This window comes from Oenanthe melanoleuca, chromosome 3, assembly GCF_029582105.1.
Source record: "Oenanthe melanoleuca isolate GR-GAL-2019-014 chromosome 3, OMel1.0, whole genome shotgun sequence".
NCBI classification, from domain to species: Eukaryota; Metazoa; Chordata; class Aves; order Passeriformes; family Muscicapidae; genus Oenanthe; species Oenanthe melanoleuca.
In genome coordinates, this window is record NC_079336.1 from 97,761,872 (window position 1) to 97,784,451 (window position 22,580).

At 49.4% G+C, this 22,580-nt stretch overlaps 1 protein-coding gene across 2 annotated transcripts; it reads right to left on the minus strand.

The window, feature by feature from the left end:
* Nucleotides 1–13,761: 13,761 nt before the first annotated feature.
* On the minus strand, nt 13,762–22,573 carry CRNKL1 (crooked neck pre-mRNA splicing factor 1). 2 transcript variants are annotated; one of them, XM_056487198.1, is made up of 14 exons: nt 22,460–22,573; nt 22,159–22,311; nt 21,707–21,798; nt 21,454–21,612; nt 21,019–21,185; nt 20,481–20,659; nt 19,725–19,895; nt 18,996–19,187; nt 18,297–18,356; nt 17,184–17,264; nt 15,424–15,663; nt 15,019–15,120; nt 14,182–14,430; nt 13,762–14,014 (listed from the first exon to the last, which is right to left on the minus strand). In XM_056487198.1, exons 1-14 carry the CDS (start codon nt 22,505–22,507, stop codon nt 13,847–13,849), a joined length of 2,061 nt encoding a protein of 686 aa, XP_056343173.1. In that variant the 5' UTR covers nt 22,508–22,573; the 3' UTR covers nt 13,762–13,846. The 2 variants fall into 2 exon arrangements, with proteins under 2 accessions (XP_056343173.1, XP_056343174.1); XM_056487199.1 differs by lacking the exon at nt 13,762–14,014 and having other exon boundaries at nt 14,319–14,554; nt 22,460–22,534.
* Between the last annotated feature and the right edge of the window lie 7 nt (nt 22,574–22,580).

Genomic DNA, 22,580 nt, shown 5'->3' on the forward strand with positions numbered 1-22,580 from the left:
CCCTGTGCTGTACTGAGCAGCCCCAGCCAGCTCTGACCCTCACCTGGCACAGCCAGAACCCTTTCCCCCTTCCCTGCAATGCTGAGATCGCTGCTGGAGCACTGACAGGAGCACTGACAGGCTGTGCTGAGCCCGCAGGGCTGTGCACACCCCGGGAGCAGCCCCTCTGCAGGGCCCACGCCTGTCGGGCACACATCATCCAGGGGATTCACGACGGATCTGCCCTTTTGGCTGGAGAGCCACCCTCGGCTGAGGTCAGCAGGGAGCAGAAGGAATTTCTCTGTTCCTAAGGTCCGGCTCTCTGGACGCAGACTGAAGTGAAAGCAAACATCACTGTCAGCGTTCCTGGTTGGTTACCAAGCTTTCTCAATGAAGACAGTCTCACTCTGGGGCAGCAATGTGCACCCACCCTCTCCTGAAAGGCTTTCTGCCGCCTCTGAACTTGACCAGGATGTCGGTTTCCAGCATTCCCAAGTCTCCAGCTCTGCTCTGACACATTTACTGCTCGTGCTCCTGCACACGGCTTTAGCAATGTTGGCCTGGGGTAGGCAGAGCCAGTAACAGGAGCTGACAGCTGGCCTAGGATGTAACTATGGAAGAGGTGTTTTGTTTTGGATTGTGTTTTTTCCGGGTAGGGCACACTCCCTTCCCCCTGGCAGGGCAGGTTTTATCCCATGGTAAACAACTCTGGTGCTGTCAAACACTACAGCAAGTCCCTGCAGCTGAGGAAAGAGATCCTGAGATCCTGAATGTCTCACTGCTGGCTCAGGCTGATCCCACGGGAGAGCAACCAGCTCACTGAGGGTGAGAGGGGCTTGGGCTGAAAGCCCCTGTGGCTGGCACCACAGAGCACCGTGTTGGAGGAACTCCCTTTAAATCTAAATGTCCCTTTGAAGCCTGTAACTTCTTGAAAATGAGGCCCTGAGAGTCACTGCAGAATCATTGCTCACACCTCCATCACAAACCTCCTCTGGTCCCGTTGCAGGGCTGCTGTAAATACCAGGTGGGATCTCACTGTCCGGGAGCTGCATGGGAATCCCGAGTCCAGAACCACAAGGCAGGTTAGGGAATGCCTTACTAGTGTGGTGAGTACCAGCTCCTGAGACATCCCAGCTTCTGGGATGAGAAACCCGGGAGAATCCCCCTTCCCTCCCACGGCAAACCGGTGTGTGGGCGGGACGGGCTCCGAGCGGCCCCGCCTGCCGGAGGAAGCAGGAGGGAGGGAATGGCCCTGGATGCGACCCTGCTGGAAGAAACACTCTGTATTTGTCTTCTACAGGAGCCTTCTGCACGAAAAAACCACCTGCTAGGGGTTAGATGTGACTAACACGGTGCTGGGGTTTGCTCTGGAGGGATATCTGGGATTCAGGCGGAGCTCAGGTGATGCACATCAGCCAGGCAGAACCCCCAAGGCTGAATCCTGCCCCAGTGCCCTGCTCCCAGGAAGGGCTGCCCACGGAACGAGCTGGTTCCAGCAATGCCCGTGCCCTGGGGGAGGCAGGGGCAGCGTGCACACCGGGATGTGTCTCTGCTGAGGGAAGGAGTGATGCCTTTGGCCAGCCCCTGGCAGTGACAAACCTCCTCCTCTGGGCCACACACCAGGGGCAGGGCGGCTCACAAGGTGCCCTGATGTGGTTTTCGTGTAAAAGCAGTTTGCAGCAGTTTGGGCTACGCCTGTTCCCATTTTATTTGAGAGTATTTACATAAGTTTGCATCTGCTGAGGTAGAACAGCTTAAGGTGGCAGCCTTGGATAAAGCTGGGTGTCCTCCTGGGGGCTGGCAGCTCTCTCCTCTCCCTGGAAAGCTGAGAAAAGTGTTTGCATTCCCAGGCTTGTGGTGAGCTCAGGGTTGTGGGGAGGCCACAGGGGGAGCAGAGGGGACACAGTGTCCGTGCTCCAGCTTGGGAAAACAAGCTGGGCTGGACAGGGCTGGCTTCTGGCTCGGCCTCTGCCGGAGCCCTTGGGGTCTTGGGTGGCTAAAGGAAGGCAGCAGCATCCAGCTTCCTCACTCCTCCTCTGGTCTGCACCCTTTCCTGCACAGAACTTCTTCCCTTCTTGGTTCACAGCTGGATACACACACGAGAAAACAAACCAGAGAAACTGTGCACACTGCATTTGTGCATTTGTGCCTTTTCCAGGTGTTTTCTCCCCAGCCCTCTTTCTGGGGACAGTGGGAGCAGGGAGGCAGGATGGGGCAGGACAGCCCTTCCCTGCTGGAGCTGCCTGTCCTGCCAGTTGACCCTCTGCTGCTGCTCAGTCCTTGGGAATATCTCGTGTCTCGGCGGCCACGAGGAGCAATTGCCAAATTGAGCACGCAGGGCGTAAAAGCCAGCCAGGGTTCTTTCTGGATGAAAGAGGCAATGAAAACGCTGGTATTTATAGAAAAATATTTATTACTTCATGGGATATCAGGGCTTCCTGTGGTTTGAGGCTGTGCCTCGCATAGCTCATTGCTGAATGCCTCGGGATGACTCTTTCCTTTTTTCTTTTTTTTTTTTTTTTTTTCTTTCAGCAGCAGCTTGTTTGCTCTCAAATCAGCGATCAGGTTTACAAACAGGGTGATTCTGTGTCCCCTTAAGGGCCGTGCCTCCTTCTGTGGGTGTGTGTGCATCCCACCTTGGGGACAGTCCAGGGAATCACAACTGCTCCAGAGGAAAGAGCAGCCCTTCTACCTGCCTGATGGCACTGGAAAACAGCAACATTTAATAAAATTAAAGGGCAGGCAATTCAAAACAAATGCAAATGAAACCCTGTTACTAGCTGTGAAATTGCCCTGGAGAACCCTTTGCCACGGGAAGATGTTTCTGAAGCCAAGACAGATTCAGAAATGCAGAAGGACGGGCAACTGTGTAAATATTGAGAGTAGCAGTGCCAGAATGAATCCTAACATTGGTATATCCAGGGTTCACAGTTTACAGCTCGGAAAAGTCTGAGAAAACAAAAAAAAAAGACTGTGAAATGTAATATAAATGTTTCCCCATTTCCAGAGGCAGGAGGAGATGCAGGAGTTGTTTGTGTGGGAAGCTTTGCTGGCATCCCAAACTGAGTGAAACCTCCCCGGGCCGACAGGAGACCCGGAGAGTTCCTTGGGATGCTTCATTTCCCTGCCGTGGATGTGGCAGAATGTGCGAGCAGAGATCAGCTCTCAGCCCCAGGAGGGGCAGGGACAGCTCCACAGGGCAGCTCCTGCTTAGACCCGGCTTTACCAGCCCTGGATCTGGCAGCACCTGCTCCTGGGGACATCTAGTGAGGCGTCAGCGAAATGCAAACCAGCCCAGCCTCCCAAAAACATCCCAAAAACAACCGAGCTGCTGAGGGAGGGATCCTGCTCAGCGCTGGGGAAGCAGCTCCGTCGCTTCTGCTCCCTGGGAACGGCTCTCCAGACACGGCAGAGAGGGAAAAGGGAGAAAAGGAAGAGAGAGAAGGAGAAGGAGAAGAGAGAGGAAGAAAGAGAGAAAGAGAGAGAGAAAGCGATAAAGAGAGAAAGAGAGTAAGAAAGAGAGAGAGAAAGAGATAAAGAAAGAAAAAGAAAAGAGAAAGAAAGAAAGAAAGAAAGAAAGAAAGAAAGAAAGAAAGAAAGAAAGAAAGAAAGAAAGAAAGAAAGAAAGAAAGAAAGAAAGAAAGAAAGAAAGAAAGGAAAGAAAGAAAGGAAGAAAGGAAGAAAGAAAGGAAGAAAGAAAGAAAGAAAGAAAGAAAGAAAGAAAGAAAGAAAGAAAGAAAGAAAGAAAGAAAGAAAGAAAGAAAGAAAGAAAGAAAGAAGCTCCTTGCTGTCTCATCACTGACACCTCATGTAGCCAAAATACTTGCCCAGGTTCTGACACACCATGAGCTTCAGATGTGGCAGGTGACACTTTGGAGCAGCCCTTGGTCACTTTGAAATGGCAAGGCCTGACCTACATTAAACATGAGAGAAGCCCCACACTCTGACACACATCCCTGTTCTCTTTAACTAGATGGGCACCAGTTCTCAGGCATGAATGTAACTTAGCCACACTTATTTCAAATCTTTATCCTCAAATGAAGTGGTATTTCCCATGTCTCAGGAGTTAATATCCAAGTGCAGAAGTGCTGCTCTGTTTTGCAGAGTGCCTGTGGCCAGCACGAGCCCTTCCAGCCCTGCAGGAGCTGATGATGCCAATTCCCCACACCTTATCAGGGCTGGCAGGAAGCAGCCAGCACACCCAGCCCAGCTGGGAGCTCTGCTGTGTCAGCTTGGGCTGCAGGATGTGCCAGAAATGTGAATTCTGTCCCATCTGTTACCCCAGCTGGGCAGTGCCCCTGATCTCCTGGCACACATTATCTGCTCATGGGCCATCTTTAAACCAGCTGGGCAATCATCTTTATCTTCCCACAGCCCATCCTCCCTCCAGGAGATATCTCCTGTTCATGGCCACTGAGTCCCAGGGCATGACTGATAAAATTCCATCATCCCATGGGAGATGCTCCAGCCAGGGGAGGAGCCAAGCCTTTCCTACCCAGATAAAAACTGAGATTTGGACACCAAGGAACCTTCTTCCCACTGGATTCCAGAGGAAAACCAGACCTTTCCACATCATCCCTGGAGCTTCAGAGGAAACTGCCCCTTCTCCAGGAGCACTGCTCCAGCTGAACCACATCTGCCCCTGCAGGAGGATGCAGCCACCATTGAATGGGACTGTGCCAACACCCTGACTGACTGACGGGTGTCAGCTTGGATTCTGACTCTGGCAGGGCTGGGATTGTTCTGTGTAATACTGCATTTCTATTTTAACTTTCCTAGTAAAGAACTGTTATTCCTAATTCCCATCTCTTTGCCTGAGAGCCCCTTAATTTCAAATTTATAATAATTTGGAGGGAGAGGGTTTCCATTATCCACTTCAAAGAGAATCTCCTGCCTTTATTAGCAAACACCTGTCCCTCAAACCAGGACATTCCCCAAATAGACATGTGCTCTGTTTCTACTGCTTGTTCAGAAAGGAGGGAAACAAAACCTCGCCCAGACCATGCCCTCATGCTCCCAAATACATATTTAGTGTTTAATTTCACACTTTGGAAGCCAGCACTGTGAACTGTGTACGTGGATTTAATTCTGCTGGTGGCACTCTGCTGCAGCTGAGTGAAGTGGGAGGGGTTGGAAAGCAGTGCCAGGTCTTACCTAGACAGACTTGCTCAGGAAAAATAATCTAAATTAAGTCACTGCTTGCCTTTAAGTGGATTAGTTAAAATGCATTCAATCCCTCAATGCAAGTCCTTCTTCAGAAGCAAAATGACCCAAATTTGATTTACCTCCAGTCATTTCCAAACTTAAATAATATTAACACAGCTTTCAATCAGAGAGGACTGGCCCCGTGTATGTTAAATTCAGTTTAAGCAATCCACTTACACAGACAAGAGAAACAGAACTAAGCAAGGACCAAAACAAAGCAAGAAAATATTCCCGAGCTCCAGGCAGTAACCTGCTAATTGCTGGGGCTGCTTTTCTGTGGGTTCAGCAGTTCGTGGTGGCTCTGAGCAGGAGGGTGGCTCAGGGTGAGCAGGAGGAACTGGAACCCAGCTCACTCCTTTGTCTGGGGCAGGGAAGATGCAGCAATTACCAAATTTGGGTCTGACCGAACTGCTGGCTGCTGTATTCTCTCAAATAAATGATGAGCCCCGCAGAAATCCAAACATGACTTTTTATAGTCACTCCTCCAGGCACACAGCTACCAGATGCCGAGCTGCCAGCCCCAGCCTTGCAGAAATTATGACTCAAGCCCCCCAGATCCCGGGGCTGCCTGGAGGGCTGGGAGATTCACAAAGCAGGGCTCATTCCTCGTGTCCTGCAAGCTTCAGAGGGGGGTGAGGGATGGGATAAGGGCTCCAAAGCAAGAGGATGGATCCAGAAAAGGAGCCTGGCCAGGGCTGTGCTGCTTTGCCCTGCCTCCCCTGCCCCACTTCCCAAGGATAAAGGCAGGAAAATTTAAATGTGTTTTTCCATGGCCAGTGGGCACGGCTGGAAAAGCACACGGATCAAAGGAATGGGCTCGGGAAGGAGAGGATGAATGTTTACACCCTGCCACAAGGAAAAAAAAAAAACCAAAAAAAACCACATTTCCACTGCTTGGGAGCACGGGGAGCAGCCCGGATAAGTGAAGGGATCCATGTGCCAGCCACACGAGGGGAATTCTGCACAGCTGTGTGTGCTGGCCCCTCTTTTCACCCCAGTGATCTCCCAGGGCTTGACACGACCTGGGAACGTCTCCTCTTTCCCTGCCACTTGTTATCACCCGGGACAAGAGGCTGAGCCCCACCTGGGCTCAGGCAGCTGGAGAGATGGAGAAGGTCTCCCAAAGTTCGGAAAAAAACTGGGGAATGTGCTCTTGAATCCTCCACAAGCCTTATTCCAGCCCCTCGCTGTCCTTTTGTTTGTCAGCTTCTCCTTGCGCATAACGATCTGCCCCAGGCGCGATCCCAGCCCATCCCATTCTCTCCCTGCCCACAACAGAAGCTCGTTCTCCACAGCAGGGTCTCATTCCGGAGCTGTGCTGAGCAGGAACGCGATCTCCGAGCAGTGTCAGAAAGAGAGCGAACAGCCCAGCACCCCGAGCTGGGAGCTCCAGAGCCGCCCCGGCTCCGGCAAATCCCGGGTGGCACGGGAAAACTGCCCGCTCCAAGGCTGAGGCTGGCACTCCAGGAGCGGATTTCAACACTCCAAAAGCAGATTTTAACATTTCAGGAGGAGATTTTGGCAGTCCAGGAGCAGATTTTAGCGTTCCAGGAGCAGATTTTAACACTCCATGAGCAGATTTTGACATTCCAAGAGCAGATTTTAACATTCCATGAGCAGGTTTTAACATTCCTATATCAGATTTTAACACTCCCAAGTGCAAATTTTAACTTTCCAGAGCAGATTTTAACACTCCAGGAGCAGATTTTAACACTCCATGAGCAGATTTTGACATTCCAAGAGTAGATTTTAACACTCCAAGTGCAGGTTTTAACATTCCAATATCAGATTTTAACACTCCAGGAGCAGATTTTAACATTCCAAGAGCAGATTCTAACATTCCAGGAGAAGATTTTAACATTCCAAGAGCAGATCTCCAAGCTGCCCCCTCTGAGAGGCATCAGCTCTTGGAAACCCCTCAGGAAAAACCCCGTGGGAGAGGCTGGGACTGCAAGGACCATCCCTCTGCTCCCAGGATGTCACTGAAACTGCCAAAACCAAAACCTCTCCACCGACAATTTTAGTGCTACAGAATTCAGGAATTCCTTTGTTCTGGCCAGGAACCAGTTCACCCACACATTGCCCTGGCTGTGCAGGGAAAATCATCCCATCACACAGAATTTTTTACTGGATCTTCCCCATCCTTGCACAGCCTGAACCCAGAGAAATTCATTGGTTCAGTGCTCACTGGTCCCAAGCTACACAGTCCTCACTGCTGGGTTTCCTGTGGGTTATTGATCCCTCTGCTTTAATCAGGTTCTCATTCTTCTGGGACAGGGAGCAGCTGGGATGGATGCAGTGGGATCAGCAAGGCTGAGTTCTCCCTGGAAACCTCTGCCCAGATGAGAGTCACTTCCATCACCAGCACACAAACTTTCCCTGCAGCCCTTTCCTTGGAAGGGTGACTCACTTGCACTGCCCATCTGAAATTCAGTATTTTTAGCCAGCAGGGGTGGTGGTCCAGTGAGTCACAGCTCCAGAGCTGCCCATCAGTGCAGGAATCCCTGGGATGCAGGGAAATCATGGATTGCTGTCCAGGGCTGCTTCCAAGGGGCTCTGCTTGCCCAAACAAGCAAACCACTGCAGCAGGCATCCAAAATCCACTGCAATCCAACTTGATTTCACTCATGGACCAGCCTTTATTCCCAGTGCAGGAAAATGCAAGTGATGGGAAGGAGGGAGGCTGGAATTTGGCAAGGCAACAAGGAGCTGGGTCACTCCAGAGTGTGGCAAGAGGAATAATTGGGGCACCAGGAGTGCCTGATCCTCGTGCTAACAAGACATGGAGCTTCAAGAGCTTCTGGGGTTACCTGCAATAAACCCAAAGCTGCTTTTAAAGCTGCTCTGGCCAACCAAAAAGGTTCCACTGGCAGCAAAGATTTCAGACAGCTGAAATAAAAGAGCAGAGCAGGAGGGGGAGAAAAGAAAATGGAAAGCCCAACCAGAATCCCAAAAACAAAAAGTCCTGAAATCCATCAGTGTTTGTGCATCAAATTAAACCCTCCAGTCCTTTTTACCAGTGCCTGTCAGAGCAGCATCACTTCTTCATGCTGTTCCACCCTTAAAATCCTGCTTTTTGGAGCAAAGTGGCCCAAATTCAGCACCTGGACCAAAACATGTGTGAGAAACTGACTGACCAGGATTTTTACTGGTAAGATTATTTTCTCATCCAAGAGCCCGTGAAAACCTGCAGCACATTTTCAGAGGACCCCAACATAATCTCTGGAGATTTCCTCAGGGAATTTTCTATTGAGGAAATAAAAACAGTTTATAAAGAAAGCTACAGCTAATTGCTCCAGCACGGAATGTGAATTTCAGTAGCAGGAATTGGCAGCCAGTCCATGAGTTCACTGGAATTTTGGGAACATGTTCACTGGAGATTTGGGAATGTGTTCACTGGGGTTTTGGGAATGTGTTCACTGGAGTTTGGGAACATGTCCATTGGAGTTTTGGGAATGTGTTCACTGGGGTTTGGGAACAGGTTCACTGGAGATTTGGGAATGTGTTCACTGGGGTTTTGGGAATATGTTCGCTGGAATTTGGGAATGTGTTCACTGGAGTTTGGGAATGTGTTCACTGGAGATTTGGGAATGTGTCCATTGGAGTTTTGGGAATGTGTTCACTGGAGTTTGGGAATGTGTTCACTGGAGTTTGGGAATGTGTTCACTGGAGATTTGGGAATGTGTCCATTGGAGTTTTGGGAATGTGTTCACTGGGGTTTTGGGAATGTGTTCACTGGAGTTTGGGAACAGGTTCACTGGAGTTTTGGGAATGTGTTCACTGGGGTTTGGGAACAGGTTCACTGGAGATTTGGGAATGTGTTCACTGGGGTTTTGGGAATGTGTTCACTGGAGTTTGAGAACTGTGAACCCTCCTGCCTCCTATGAATGACCCTGTGTAAAACCAGGAATCCCCCAGTGTAAAACCAGGAAACCCATCTCTGAGTGCCAGGGAGGGTTTAAAAGGGAATAAAGGATGAAATCCCCAGCAGCTCTGTGGGCTGTGTAAAGCACATGAGGAACAGTTCAGGTCCAAAGGATGCCAGGCTCAGGGGCAGGAATTGCTTCCAAAAGGAAAAGGTGCAGTTATAAATTGCCAAACATCACACTCAGTCACCTGAAAACAAAAATACAGGGCACCCAAGGATTTCCAATGGTTTTGAAAGCAGCAGCACTGGAACACCCCCGGGGCTGGAACATGAACATGAACATTCCCAGGAGCTCCCAAATTGCTCTGATGAGCAGTAGGCTGTTTACTGCAGGCTTGGTGAGCTTCTGACATGAGTCATCTGGCAGCACTGAAGCCAAATGAGGAAACCAATAAGTGAAAATGCATGGGCATCATTAGCAAAAAAACACAAGGGGAAAGGAGGATGGTTTGCTTTCACCACTTCTAGGGGCTGACAGGCTTTGAAAAGAGATTGAAATTTGGATTTGGATGCAGTTTCTTTCCCCAGTCTGAAACTCTCACACCTGCATCACCTGTGTATCAGCAGCACAATAGATTGGGTTGGAGAGGCAACACCTGGCCTTGTCTGCACAGAAATGCTCTCATTTCACCCTAAAAAAAGTCAAAAGCACATTAGAGAGAAACAAGAGGGGGGATTAAGTGTTCTCCTGTAATGCTCCTATGCTGTGTTTGCTTAGATTGCTGGATTAACAAGGGAACTGGATTTCATTACATGCATGAGAAAATTAATACGAAATTAAATTAATGCCATTATTTGTATTACTGAAATGGAGCAAAATGCAGAAGGAGCAGCATTTTTAAATGATAAAAGGGCAATGTATTCCTTCTTCAAATACAGAAAATTATTGAGTTAGGGAACCACTTAAATTGGAAAAGACGTGGAAGACCATAGAGTCCAACTGCTAACCCAGCAATGAAGCTAAAAATAAATCGTTTTAGCTTGCCTTTAAATGAAACTCACACAACCCCTGAGAAGGAACAAGCACATTTATTTCCTGCCCACAACCTGTGGCAGCCTCAACATCTTGGAGCAGCAGGGCCCCTCCAGAGCACAGGTGGTTCTCTCCTCTTCCATCCCTTCTGGGGGCAAAAGGCACCCGGGTCTTGCTGCAGTTTAACCTCCTTGCAGGCTCCTTTGGAAAGAGAAACGTGTAAAACTGCTGACATTTCTCTCTAAAGTCCACTTGTATGTGCTTGCTTTGACTCCCTGAGCAATGATGTGTTGGGCTTTGTGCATGGAGCTGCACATGAGCAGCAGCTCATGGCAAATCTAACAGTTTTCAGTTAAAAATCCATCTTTACGTGAAGGGGTTTTCCAGTTTCCAAGGGGTTTTTGGGGGAGCAGTGGCCAACATCTGCTCTAAATAAGGCATTTCATCAATAGCACACACACAGGGGTGAAACACAGATGCATGGATTGATCCATTCAATAATTTCCATAAAGATCCAACGTGGCCAACTCACACTGGAGCAATGACCAGGCACTCAGTGAAATTCCCCCACAACAGTTCTGTAACTCAGGAACGTTTTCATTTTTTCCCTCTTTTTAATTTTGTAGTTGCCCTTGTTTCCTGACATTTATTATTGGTTTTCACTTTGTGATTCCCTGAGCCTTCCACAGAAAGAATGCTTGATCACTTCTTCTAAAAAGCACCGATAAGAAAATTAAATCCCTTTGGCATCACTGCACAGGGTGGTTGCATAACAAACCCAGTATATATAGAAATTGCTTCCCAAGTGTTTACATAAGAGCTTGGAATAACACAGATGTAAAAAAAAAAAAAAAAAAAAAATCCAACTCAATTTACAAACCAGCCCTGCAGTGCTTTTGTGTCTGATAACATGGACTGAGTGAATCAGCTTACCAGTGGTACACAGGGAATATTAGTCTGTGCTATTTACATAACTGGGAAAGAAAGATTAAAATGGGGCAGACAAGTGAGTATAAAAGGGTGATTTGCTTATCTTGGACAAGACCCTCTGTCTGGCCAGAGAGACTGGCACAGAAGCTGATGCTTTAAAATACTCCAAGCTGTACAAAATCTGGTTTCTTCATGCAAGCTGATGGCCATTCTGAGATCAGAACTTCACAGACACCTCTGCAAACTCTTCTCATTCACAGCACCCAACAAAGAAAACCCAGGTTTGTCCTTCCAGCCTCTCTAAAGATGGAGCAGCACAATCACTTATCTCCAAAATGTTCCCATAGCTCAGGTTCTGGGACTTGGAGCATGCTGGGCACCCAGCACCAGTCCAACTAAATGTGAAATCCTCTGGTGAATAAAATGGCTCCTCTGGAGAACATTTAGGCTTTGAGCTCATCCTAAGGGTCCTGTGCACACTCTGAAGGAGAGCAGCACTCACTGGTGTTGGTTTTAACTAAGCTGCATCTTGGGTTGATGTTACCCACACCTGAGCCCTCTAAAACCCAGCTTTCCTTCTCCTGATCTCTCCCTCTGCAGCATCTGGATCTGAACAGAATAGAACAGAATTTAGAATTTAATAGAATTTAATTTATTTCCCTCTGGATAGTAATGGAACAAATGGACCAGTGGAGATCAGTTCAGCCTTCTATTACTGAACATGCATTAAACATTAGAGCTGCTGCACTCCTCCTGCTAGGGACATGAAAAATGCTCAGAACATTCCCCATTTGAATTCCATAATTATCCATAATGCCCTCAAAGGTTTCTATTCTTTTAGGACATCACCATGTCACTGTCCTGAGAAACCTCATAAACCTCTTCCTTTTCTGACTGGCTGCTTCTCTCTGGGAACAAATTCCTCACAGAACAGATTCCACCACTCCCCCAAATGGGAAGAATCAAAACTCATGCTGGGCAGAGCCAGCCTTAGCTGGGTATTCACACAGGGAGCAGAGACGTTTGCTGCTCCTCTGGCTCTGGATCCCATCCCACAGCTCCTTATTTCTCCACGAAAATCAGTGTTTTCCAGCCTCATCCAACCCATGCTACCCTGAATCTGCCTCCTCAGATGCTGCACGTTCAGCCAATTTACTCCAGCCCAGGTTTCCCCAGTTCTGCTCAAGAGAGGATTACAGCTGCTGTGACTCCTGCACCTGGGCATGTGGAGCCCTTGCATCCAGCAGGGATTTGCCCACCCTTGTGCCCGTGGCACAGGTAGGAAAAAACAACCCCAGCTGCCCTCTGGCCACCAGCCAGGCTCCAGGGGCACAGAAGCCCCGGGCTCCCACCCTCACCACTCAGCTCCCACTGAGGAAGGACATTTTCCACACATGCTCCTCGGATTTATCTCCCCTCTGAGCCCTTGTAGCAGCAGATAAACCACCCACTAATAGAACACAACTTCCAGGCACAGACAAGCGTTTATCTTCCTTCAAGTGCAGCATTTTATTGACTGATGCTATCTGCAGAAGTGGAACGAGCACAAACACTTCAAATCCTTCACGAGGGAGGGTAATTTTTGTCAAAGAGGGTGAACAGGCAGCTTCACAAAAGAGAGTGTGCAGAGCAGAGTCAGGAAATCAAAGATGTGCTCCCTAAAGCCCCAGGGCAGGCTGTGAACTCACTGATTTCCAGACCCCAATACAGTTTAAGCTGTGCCACACAAGCTCCAGAGCATAAAATCTGTTTGCTCCTTACTTAGTGGTGGAGCCAGCCCTCCCTTAGACAATTCCATGAACAAACCTGCTCTGAAATAGCTGTCCCAGGATAAATGCATCCTAAACCCCAAGCTACCCTTCCCCTTGCCCACCCCACGGACCCTCCTCTGCCAGGCAGCAGTGAGCTGATCACCTTCCCACAGATGCCCTGCTCCTTCCTTTTCCAGCTCTGCAATCTAAAACCTGACTGAGGGCAAACTGTTGCTGCAGATCCCTGGAAAACTGAGCCCCACTGTTGAGCTTGGTATCCTATTTTGGAAGTGTGCAGAAGGTTAATGCTGAAATTGTTCAAAGACACTTCAGGTTTGTGCTTGGTGTAGCAGGGGCATGAGTCTGGGCAAGTGCTCCTGGAGAGTGTGGGGTGTCTGGCACAAAGCTGCTGCTCCACGGGTGCCTCTCACATTCCAAGGGAAAAGAGAGCAAAATCCTGTGTCTGTTATCACTCCTGGAGAAATGCTTCAGCCATGGAGCCATTCACTGCCCAGGGATCACACCAGCAGATATGCTCTGCTTTGCTTGTTGTGGCCTTTGCAAGATGGGCTTGTAACAGGAGGGTGGAGGGAGAGGAATGAGGTGGGAACAGAGAAGGAGAAATCCATGAAACCCCTGAGCCTCACCAGTGCTTCAAAGGGGAACAGCTGGAATCAGGGTATGGCTGGAAAATTCATCAGGGATGATGAACTGGCTGGAGACCTCTCTCTCACTCAAACAGTAGGCCTGCTGCCCTGCACATTTATGTCCTTGAGCAATGCTGGGATAGGCTGTGGGAGCCTTGGACAGGGCCTTGTGCTAAGAGAAAAGTCAGTGCCCAGCTCTCCCAGCTCTCCTGTCACTGGTGACAGCTGCAGACCCCTGCACTGCCCCCAGGACCCCTCCTTCAGCTGATGGGCACCCACAGGACTGCTAAAGGGAATCAACCCCAGATGGGGCTTGTCTTCCACACAAAATCCATCCAAAGCCAGCAGTACTAAAACTCTCCAAAGACATTTATTTATCAATAATGAAAATACTGTACAGTGGCCCAGGAAAGGGGTGGGAAAAGGCAAGGTATTAGGTCTGGCTTTCATCAATGTCCTTGTCAGGATCCACGGCTGCAGCTTCGCTCTCCTGCTGCTGCTTCTTCCAGAGCTTTGCCATAGCCAGGAGTTTGAGGTTGGGCTGATTGGCAGTGTCTTCTGGGAAAATGTAATCGTAGTACTCCTCCCATCCAGCATCAGACTAGAGAGAAAAACACCACAGAGAGAGTTGAACTTGCATGTTAACCTGCCTATTAGGAGGTGGAAGGAAGGAAGAGAAATTCTTCTAATACAGAAATTAGAAATAATGGAAAATCAAAGCCCGTGTTTGCTATGCCCTGCCCAGCAGCTGCCTCCATCCCTCCTTACCCCATCTTCAGCCTGCAGCTTCCTCCTCTTCTTGATTTTCTCAGGCATCAGCTTGTCTATCCTCTCCTTGGTGGCATCAGTGCCAAACTCCTCCTCGAAGCTCCTCCAGGACTCGAGCAGCATCACCCTCTCCTCCTTCTCCTCGCAGCTGCGCATGGCCTTGTTGGCCTCCTCATAGACCTGGCGGCAGCGGGGCAGCCGCTCCTCCTGGCCAGCTGAGAGCTCAAACTGAGCCAGGCTGATCCACACCTGCAGGTATAGCAGCACCCAGGGTGAGAACAGCAACAGAGCAGCAAAAACACAGCACATGGCAGCGGGGCAGCCGCTCCTCCTGGCCAGCTGAGAGCTCAAACTGAGCCAGGCTGATCCACACCTGTGGGCACAGAACCAGCCCTGCTCCAGCCTCTGCTCCATGAAAACAGAGCAGCAAAACACAGAACCAGCCCTGCTCCAGCCTCTGCTCTGTGCCACCATGGACAGGGCACAGGGTGAAAACAACAGAGCAGCAAAGAACCAGCACATGGCAGCACCAGCAGGTGCCCAGAAAACCCACTGGTTTCACAGGAGTGAGATTTGCCCTGGTTCAGCAGGACACAGTGTAAGGCACGTGGATTCTTGTGGCTGCTTCAAGCCATGAGAAATCTGTGTGAATTTAGCCAATGACAGCACCAAGCTACACTGGAAAATCACAGTTTTCCCTGCAGTGTTTCAGCAAGCAACATCCCAAAGCTGCTTGGAAACACTTTCACCCGAGACAGGCCTGTTGTAGGAACTCAGGAGCTCCCCTCCCCTGCAGAGCACAGGCACAGGCCAGGGCTGGCTCTGTCCCACACACACCTTGACGTGCTGGGTGCGCTGCAGCAGCCGCCGGTAGAGGCTCCTGGTCTTCTCATACTCCTCCTGCTCGATCTCAAAGTCAATGTAGGACTTCCAAAGCACCTGCAACAGAGAGGCCTCTCACCACGCTCATTCTGAGCACCAAGGGCATGGACAGAGGTGAAGCTTCCCTGAGGAAAGGTTCAGGGATCAGCAGGGCTGGGATGAGGGCTGAGCAGCAGCAAAGTGGTGCCCATCAAGCACTCATTTTCCAGCTGCTGTGATTAGCTGCATGCCCACGGGCACCCTGCAGGAACCAGCCCAGCCACGCCCCTCACCTCGGGCATGTCCAGCCGGGGCTGCCCGATGGCCAGCTCGTAGATGGCCCATCAAGCACTCATTTTCCAGCTGCTGTTTCACCCTCACCTCGGGCATGTCCAGCCGGGGCTGCCCGATGGCCAGCTCGTAGATGGCCCGGGCACGGTCGATGTCCCCCAGGATGGTCTCCAGCTCAGCAAACTTGATCCAGGACGTGCAGTTCTCCGGGGCAAACTCCAGGAACTTCTCGTACAGCTTCCGGCAACGGTCAAACTCGCGCAGCTGCAGCTCCAGCTCGATGTACCCTTTGAACAGTTTGTTTTTTGGACATTTACCTATGGAAGTCCCCTGTTATTAAAAAAACAAAACCCAGAAAAAACAAACCCTTAGTGATACTGCAGGGGAATAAAACCCCCACTTGATTTTCTAAGTGTTTAAACTACAACTCATTTTTCTGCACTGTTTATTCAGCTCGTTCAGGGCCAGCAGTAAATTCAACCAGTGTTTGCAGAACAAATGTGCACCCATAAACACCAAGAGCAGAAAACATCCATCACTTGTCATTCCTTTACATAATGTGGGCTCCCCCATGGAGTGAGTGGAAGCTAGCCTGGCTCATCAGTGAGCCCCTGAAGGAAGCACAGCACCAGTCTGTGCCAGCCTGCCAGGCAAGCAGCTCCCAAGCATCTCTGGAACAATGATACCAAACAAACCACACTGCTCCTCCTGGCACAGAGAAGGGCTGCCACCCCTGCCTGCTGCTGGCAGCAATGGACAGGTGGAGAACACTGTCTTCACAAAGCATTTTCTTTCTGATATGCCTCAATCAGAAAACTGTCCTCAGCCAAGCTGTGAGAGGCAATTCTGGATTCTTAGTTTGGGAACCTCTTAAAATAAGAGTTAAGAATGGGCATACCTGAGGCAGGCTGTAGTGAACTTGGCCTTGGAGTCACTTCTTAAAACAAGTATTGTTTCTAAGCAATGTGGCTTCTGCTCCCTCAAGCCAATGAGAGGCAATTTGAGATGGAATTCCCTTACCACAGTTCTCCTGCACAATGTTCCTATATGTTCAGTACCTTGCAATTTATGAAAAATGGAGGAGGCCACCACTTGGGATTATCACTTTGGTCACCACTAAGGCCCTCCAGCTCTATAGATGCCACTGGTATTTCAGAATATGCTCAGTCCTTCTCCACATGCCTTCACTGTTTGGGTGGAAACCCCATCAGTCTGCTCCTGAAAGCCAAACCACCTCAACTGCTACCAACACTGGCTTTCTCCCAAAATGCCTGATGCTATCCCAGAGCTTACTAAGAATATCTGAATTGAAAGGAGTGAAAGCTTTTAATTTCAAAAGATGCCATTCCTTGCTGCCCCATCACACCCTGCTGTCCCCTGACATGCTGACACCCACAGAGTGAACCTGCTGGGCACTCCTGAGCCTGCCTCAAGTCCCTGTGACTGCTTCTGTCAGCAGCTGGGACTGGCACACAGCTTGGCAGGTCCTAGTTTCCCAGAGTCAAACCTCCCATTCATCTACAAAGCCTGTTAAAACGCTATTGTTAGAACAAGTATCACTGTAAGCCATCAGCAGCAGCTGAGAACTTGTAAGAGCACTGAGCTGATGTGGGTGCCCTGCATTCAGAGCAGAGCTTTGTCTCTCCTGCCCGGGGCTAATTCATCAGAACAAGCTGCATTTCTTCTTAAATCATACATGACAGTAAATGCTGGCCCCTGCAGACTTCTCTGATGCTTTATTTTAAGTGGATTAAATCAGCAATTTGAAAAGGACAATTTAAGATGTTTTAATGCCATTCCTGTGTTCCTATTAGTTAGTGAAGTCAATTATGGCTCTGACAAAAGCTTACCAAAGCCCTTCTGGCAAGGGGGAGGTTTTTCTGACGAATTTCAAACTGTGCATACAGCAGCCACATTTTGGCAAATGTAAACTGGAAGAAAAAGAACAAAGTGATGTTTAGGCTGAAAAGTCAGTACATAATACTGCACACACTGCTTAAAAAAGTAAGTATTCTGTCTATACATGACTGCTACTGCAGGTAATTTCATTTGATCTCAGTGTTTTCCTGCTGAAAGGTTTTGAGTTCATTATGTGAAACAACCTCTATGAAAGGACAATATATTGGAGTGAAAGGAAAAAAGGCCAAGACAGAAGTCTTTTAAACAGGAGAAAATAGTTTTTTTAACCAATCATCAGTTGGAAAAACATCAGCTACTGCTGAATCAGTTCATCAGCTCTTAATAACTAGAGGTTAATCTGACACTCAGATGACACAATAAATGACAAAGAACATGAACAGGGATTTTCTGAAATTCCAAGGCAATACAGTTGTAAGGCTCTGGCCCCAGGGATATTTTAGTTAAAGCTCATCACAGGCAAAGAAAACCCCCACAAAACCCCAGTCAATCAACCTTGAAGACCATTGCAATGGGGAAGACAGACCTGAAAGCTGTTTTGTCAAACACAGCTGCCCCAGGGGTGACCATGGAGGCCAGTGGATGCTATAAAAGGTGTTAACCCAGAAACTGAGCTGTGGGCAGCTGCAAACAATCCTGCCTGAGGAGGAATGCAAGAAACCAAAAACTAAGTGGCCTTCCCTATTTTCTGACTATGTGTAATTCCATCCTCTTACAGTCTTCTTAGCAACTGCTTAGTAGTTTGAAAACACTGGAAAAACCCTTGTGTTTGGTGTGTATGAGGGAACACTGACAAAGCTTGCCCTGCAATTTCCCTCTGTGATGCAAATTGCAGACATCTTGCACTCTAGCTTGAAAGCCTTCCCATCAATTTTGGAAGGTGGACGTTTTGAGAAACTGGAAGGAATACCTGAAGTTTTAAGCAAAGCCTTCATGAACCCCTAGCAGGTGCTTGGAGCTGCTTACACCCCTGAATATTGAGAAGGAAGAGAACTAAAGGATCTTATCTAGGGCACTTTAACCCAAAACTCAAGGAGGAGCCATACCTTCTTGTGGGGCAGGAGCTCAAGGCATGCCTGGTACACCTGCCTGGTTCGCTCTGCATCCTGGAAGAACAGGCAGCGTTAAACACCTTGTTTGAATCTGCAGTGACTGCAAAACTGCAGAGCAGCATCGAAGCCAAGCTGGTTAGAATCAGGAATGCTTATCTACTTAGTGTGCACAATTCAAAGGTGGTAGATCCTGAATCAGCAAGACTCATCTTTTCAAAGCAAGGTGCAGTGCTAGGAAGCAATAAAACAAGGAGTGTCCCAGTTGTGGGAGGAAAAATATGTCTTTTCCTTTAACAGACACTGAACAGGTGATATGTACTCAGAGCAGCTCTTATGTTCCACGGCTGGAAACAGAATGAATACTTTCACAGCCTCGAAGGCCACTATAGCAACAAAGTGGCTGCTTCACAAACTGTTTTTGTTACTTATAAAACTATTTCACGAGTTCAGGTAACACTCTGGCACAGGCAGTTCTGCCGGGGCCACCAGGAATATCCTGCTTTCGTTACCAGTGTGTTTCTGAACAAATTAATGGAGTAAAACAAGTTTGGCTTTTTCCCTCCCTTATGCACAGGAGGAAGAATTCAGTAAATCCTGTCGCATGTTACACAAAACTAAAAACACAGAGAGCGCTCAGCTCTTGCTTTTCCCGTGAAACACCAGCAGCTGTTTGGCACGCAGAAAGGGACTTGCCTTTGCCTCCAGCTCCTCGTAGAGGGCGTAGTTGATCCAGAGGTAGATGTACCTCTTCCAGTGGCGCTTCTCCTGCAGGGGGGGCACGTTGGCGATGGCTCTCTCGTACACCTCGCGCACGCTCTCGGCGCCCGCGTCGCTCTCCACCAGCCGCAGGTAGTCGAACCACGCGTCGTAGTTGTGGGGGTTTGCCTGCCACAGCAGCAAACACTGCAGCCACACAGCCCTGTCCCCTGCTCAGGCAGCTCCTCCCCTCTCAAACACACCTCTGAATAGAACCTCGGCAGGCCTGGGGATGCTTATGGCAGAGCTTCTGGGTGAGAAGTGACTGTGCAGTGTGGGATGAACAGCAGACAGCTGTGGCACGGCTGTTTTCTCACAAAAAGGGATTTGTGCACAGGTGAGGTGTCCTGTAATGGCCATTCCCTAACTTAAGTACTAACTACAAGCTAAACTGCACTATCCCTGAGGGTACCAAGCCTCGAGTTCAATCCAAAACCCTGCACAATGTAGATTAGAAAGCAGAAACAAAAAAAGCCGTGAATGCAGATATCATTGTCTTCCCCAGGGATGGAGTTCTGGCTCTAGAATGAACATTCCCTTGGTGTTTTTTTGGACTGACTTCCAAGGATAATGTGAAACTCACCAGCCTTGTAATCACAAAGTACTCGTGTCCCTTAAGCACCAGCTGGCTGCACAGTGAGCCTGGAGGGCACCTGTGCCACCTACCTTCACCTCCTCCTCATACTGGAACCTCCTCTTGCTGACAATGATGTCCTCAATTCCCCTCCTGTCTCCAAACTTCTTCTCAAAGATGGTGTAATTCTTGAAGAGATTCTGGGCATCCTGCTTTGGAATTCTATCCAAGGCATACTTGTAGATAACTCTCACCCTTTCAAACTGAAAATATTAAACATAATTTAAAAAATATTTACAAAGCAGTTTCTGTCCTCTCCCACAGTTTTTGGCAATATTTAATAGAATATAGAATTGTGGGACATCCCAATGTAAGGGACTGTTTTAGAAAAGGACTAAAACAGATTTCCCTGAAGAATAAACTTTGAGGGGGAAAAATTAAACCTGAAAATGCCAGGCCCCATCATCTCTTATTCATTTACAACTTTAGAATATTTAAACCAATTTAAGAGGTTGTGGTTTGGGGTTCACGGAATGTCTTCAACTTCTTAATGGCCTGGGCTGTGAAAAACATCGGGACCAATCCAGATTTTTATCATGCAGGCCTATAACCTCTCAGAACCTCTCCAGTCTGAGGATACAGGTTTGAGCCAATGCTGCTGGTCTTGGCAGATCTCCCCTGGAGCAATTTTATTGATGTCCCCAAAAGTCAACTAGAGGTGAGCAGAAAGCTGTGTCCCTAACTCAGACTACAACCACAAGTACTGCCGTGGAGATTAAACGCTTTAAGCTTTGATATTCGCGGAGAAGCCCTGGCACCACTCAGGCGCACACTCCAGAAGGTCTCACCTCTTTCTGGTTCTCCTCAAACTTGGCAAAAGCCACGTAGAGGTGCTCGTCCATGTGCTCCTCCCCGAAGAACTCCACAGCCCTCTCGTACACCTTCCTGGCGTGGGCGAAGTAGCTGTGCTTCTCCTCGAAGCGCGCGTACTTGATCCAGTTCTTCACCTCGGGGTGAACCAGCACGAGTGCGGCCCTTGCTAAGGAAACAACAGCACCAAACACTCCCAGGAGGGAACAACGTGCAGCTGGGAAGGAGGCACTCATGGCTCTAAGCACGCAAGGGCTTTGTGCCTCACTGAGAACTTGAAAAAGGGACGAGGGTCAGGGACAATCTGAGGAGAAACCTGAAACAAGCGATGGCTGGGTGCATGAGCAGTGCTGTTAAACAGGCACTGCTGTAGCAGGAGGCTTTCCCTAAACATACTCCTGCTGGCTCCCAGGGAAAAGGAGCACAGGGACATGGCTGGACATGGAAAACTTGGGAAGGAAATAAAGAATGGAGCCCTTGACCCGGGCAGGAGTCACAAAGCTCTGAAAAGGATATATCTCTCATAAATGCTCCGTGCTCTGTCCACCTCCTTGTATCTGAGCTCAAAGTTGATGTAGGAATGCCAGGCTTGCTCCTCTGGCTGCCACTCCATCCAGCGTTCAAACACCTGGCGTGACCCAGCCACGTTCCCCAGCATCTCCTCCATGTACGTGTACTTGTACCTGGGGAGAGGAGGCTGAGTTTCTGCAACCACACGGTGAACACCTTCAGGGATTTCTGGAGTGCTCCCTAAGAGCATCCTCCCCTATTTCCTCCCACCCCAGAAATGCCTGTAGGCACAGCAGCGGCTGGCAGCATCCAGGCACTTAAAAAGTAAAAAACCTTTCCAAAACTTCAGCCTTCCTCCTTTCTCTTCAGAGCAGCCTGAAGGTTTGGAGAAGCAGGATAACGTGCACAAGCCCAGGGCAGCTGAATGCTGTGCCACCCTACCAGAACTGGTTGACCCTGGGCAGGGTGGTGATGGCCCGGTCCCAGATGTTGCGGGCGTGGTTGACCTGGCGGTTCTTCATCTCCATCTCGGCGTACTTCAGCCACAGGGTGACGTTCCTGTAGTCCACGTCCAGGGCACGCTCGTAAATGGAACGGGCTCTGCAAAGCAGGGGCACAGGCAGGGTCAGCTGTGCCCCCCTGACCTTGGGGGGTGCCTAAAGAGGCTCCTGAGAGACGCCCGCACCGTCCTCACCTCTGGATTTCCTTCAGGCTTTCCTCCCATTGTGCGTACTTTATCCAGTTACTGATGACAGTCCTGTTCTTTCTTATGTTATCTTCAAAAGTCTGGGGGGAAAATCACACCTGTGAGTCAGAAACCCTTCTGCAGGCCATCCACATCAAAACTGGCTTATGGGGTATTATTAGAATATAACCATGAGAATATGCTTGCTTCACTTAGGCATTTTCAAAGCAAAAAGCCAAGCAAATCCATGGGTAAATCTGCACAACCAATTATTTTAAAAGGTTTATAACTTAAATTACAGGTTCTGTTACAGGGTAGCAATGGGTTTTAAAGGACCTGGAAAGTTCACAAGTAACACGGACTACATCTTATTTAAGTTAAAAACGGTGGAATTTTAGTGCTTTATGTGAGTGTCAATATTAAATCTGTTTTTTTTTTTTTTTTTTTATTTTTTACTGTACCTTCCTCTTTCGGAGTTTATAGTCGTTTAACTCCTCAACATCTGTGATCTTCTGCTGCGGAGGCGGCGGGAGAAGCTCGAGCTCCCTCTCCTTCGCCTCTCTCAGCAGCTGCTCCGCAGTGATCTGAACCTCGGCGGGCGCCTTGTTCTTCACCTGCAAGGCAAGCGCAGGGGGGGCTCGCTCCGCTCCCTGAGGGAAAGGGACACGGGAGCGGGCCGGGACCCGCCGGGACCCGCCGAGGGGGGACCGAGAGGGGGTTGAGGGGACCGAGGGGTGCTCCCGGGGGGTGCCCGCCGCCCACCTTCGCCACTTTGGGGATGCGCTGCTTCCCGGCCGCCGTAGACGCCATCTTGCCGCCGCCGCCGCCGCGCGCAGGCCCCGCCCCCTCACCCCTGCCCTCACGCAGCCCCGCCCCAGCGTCG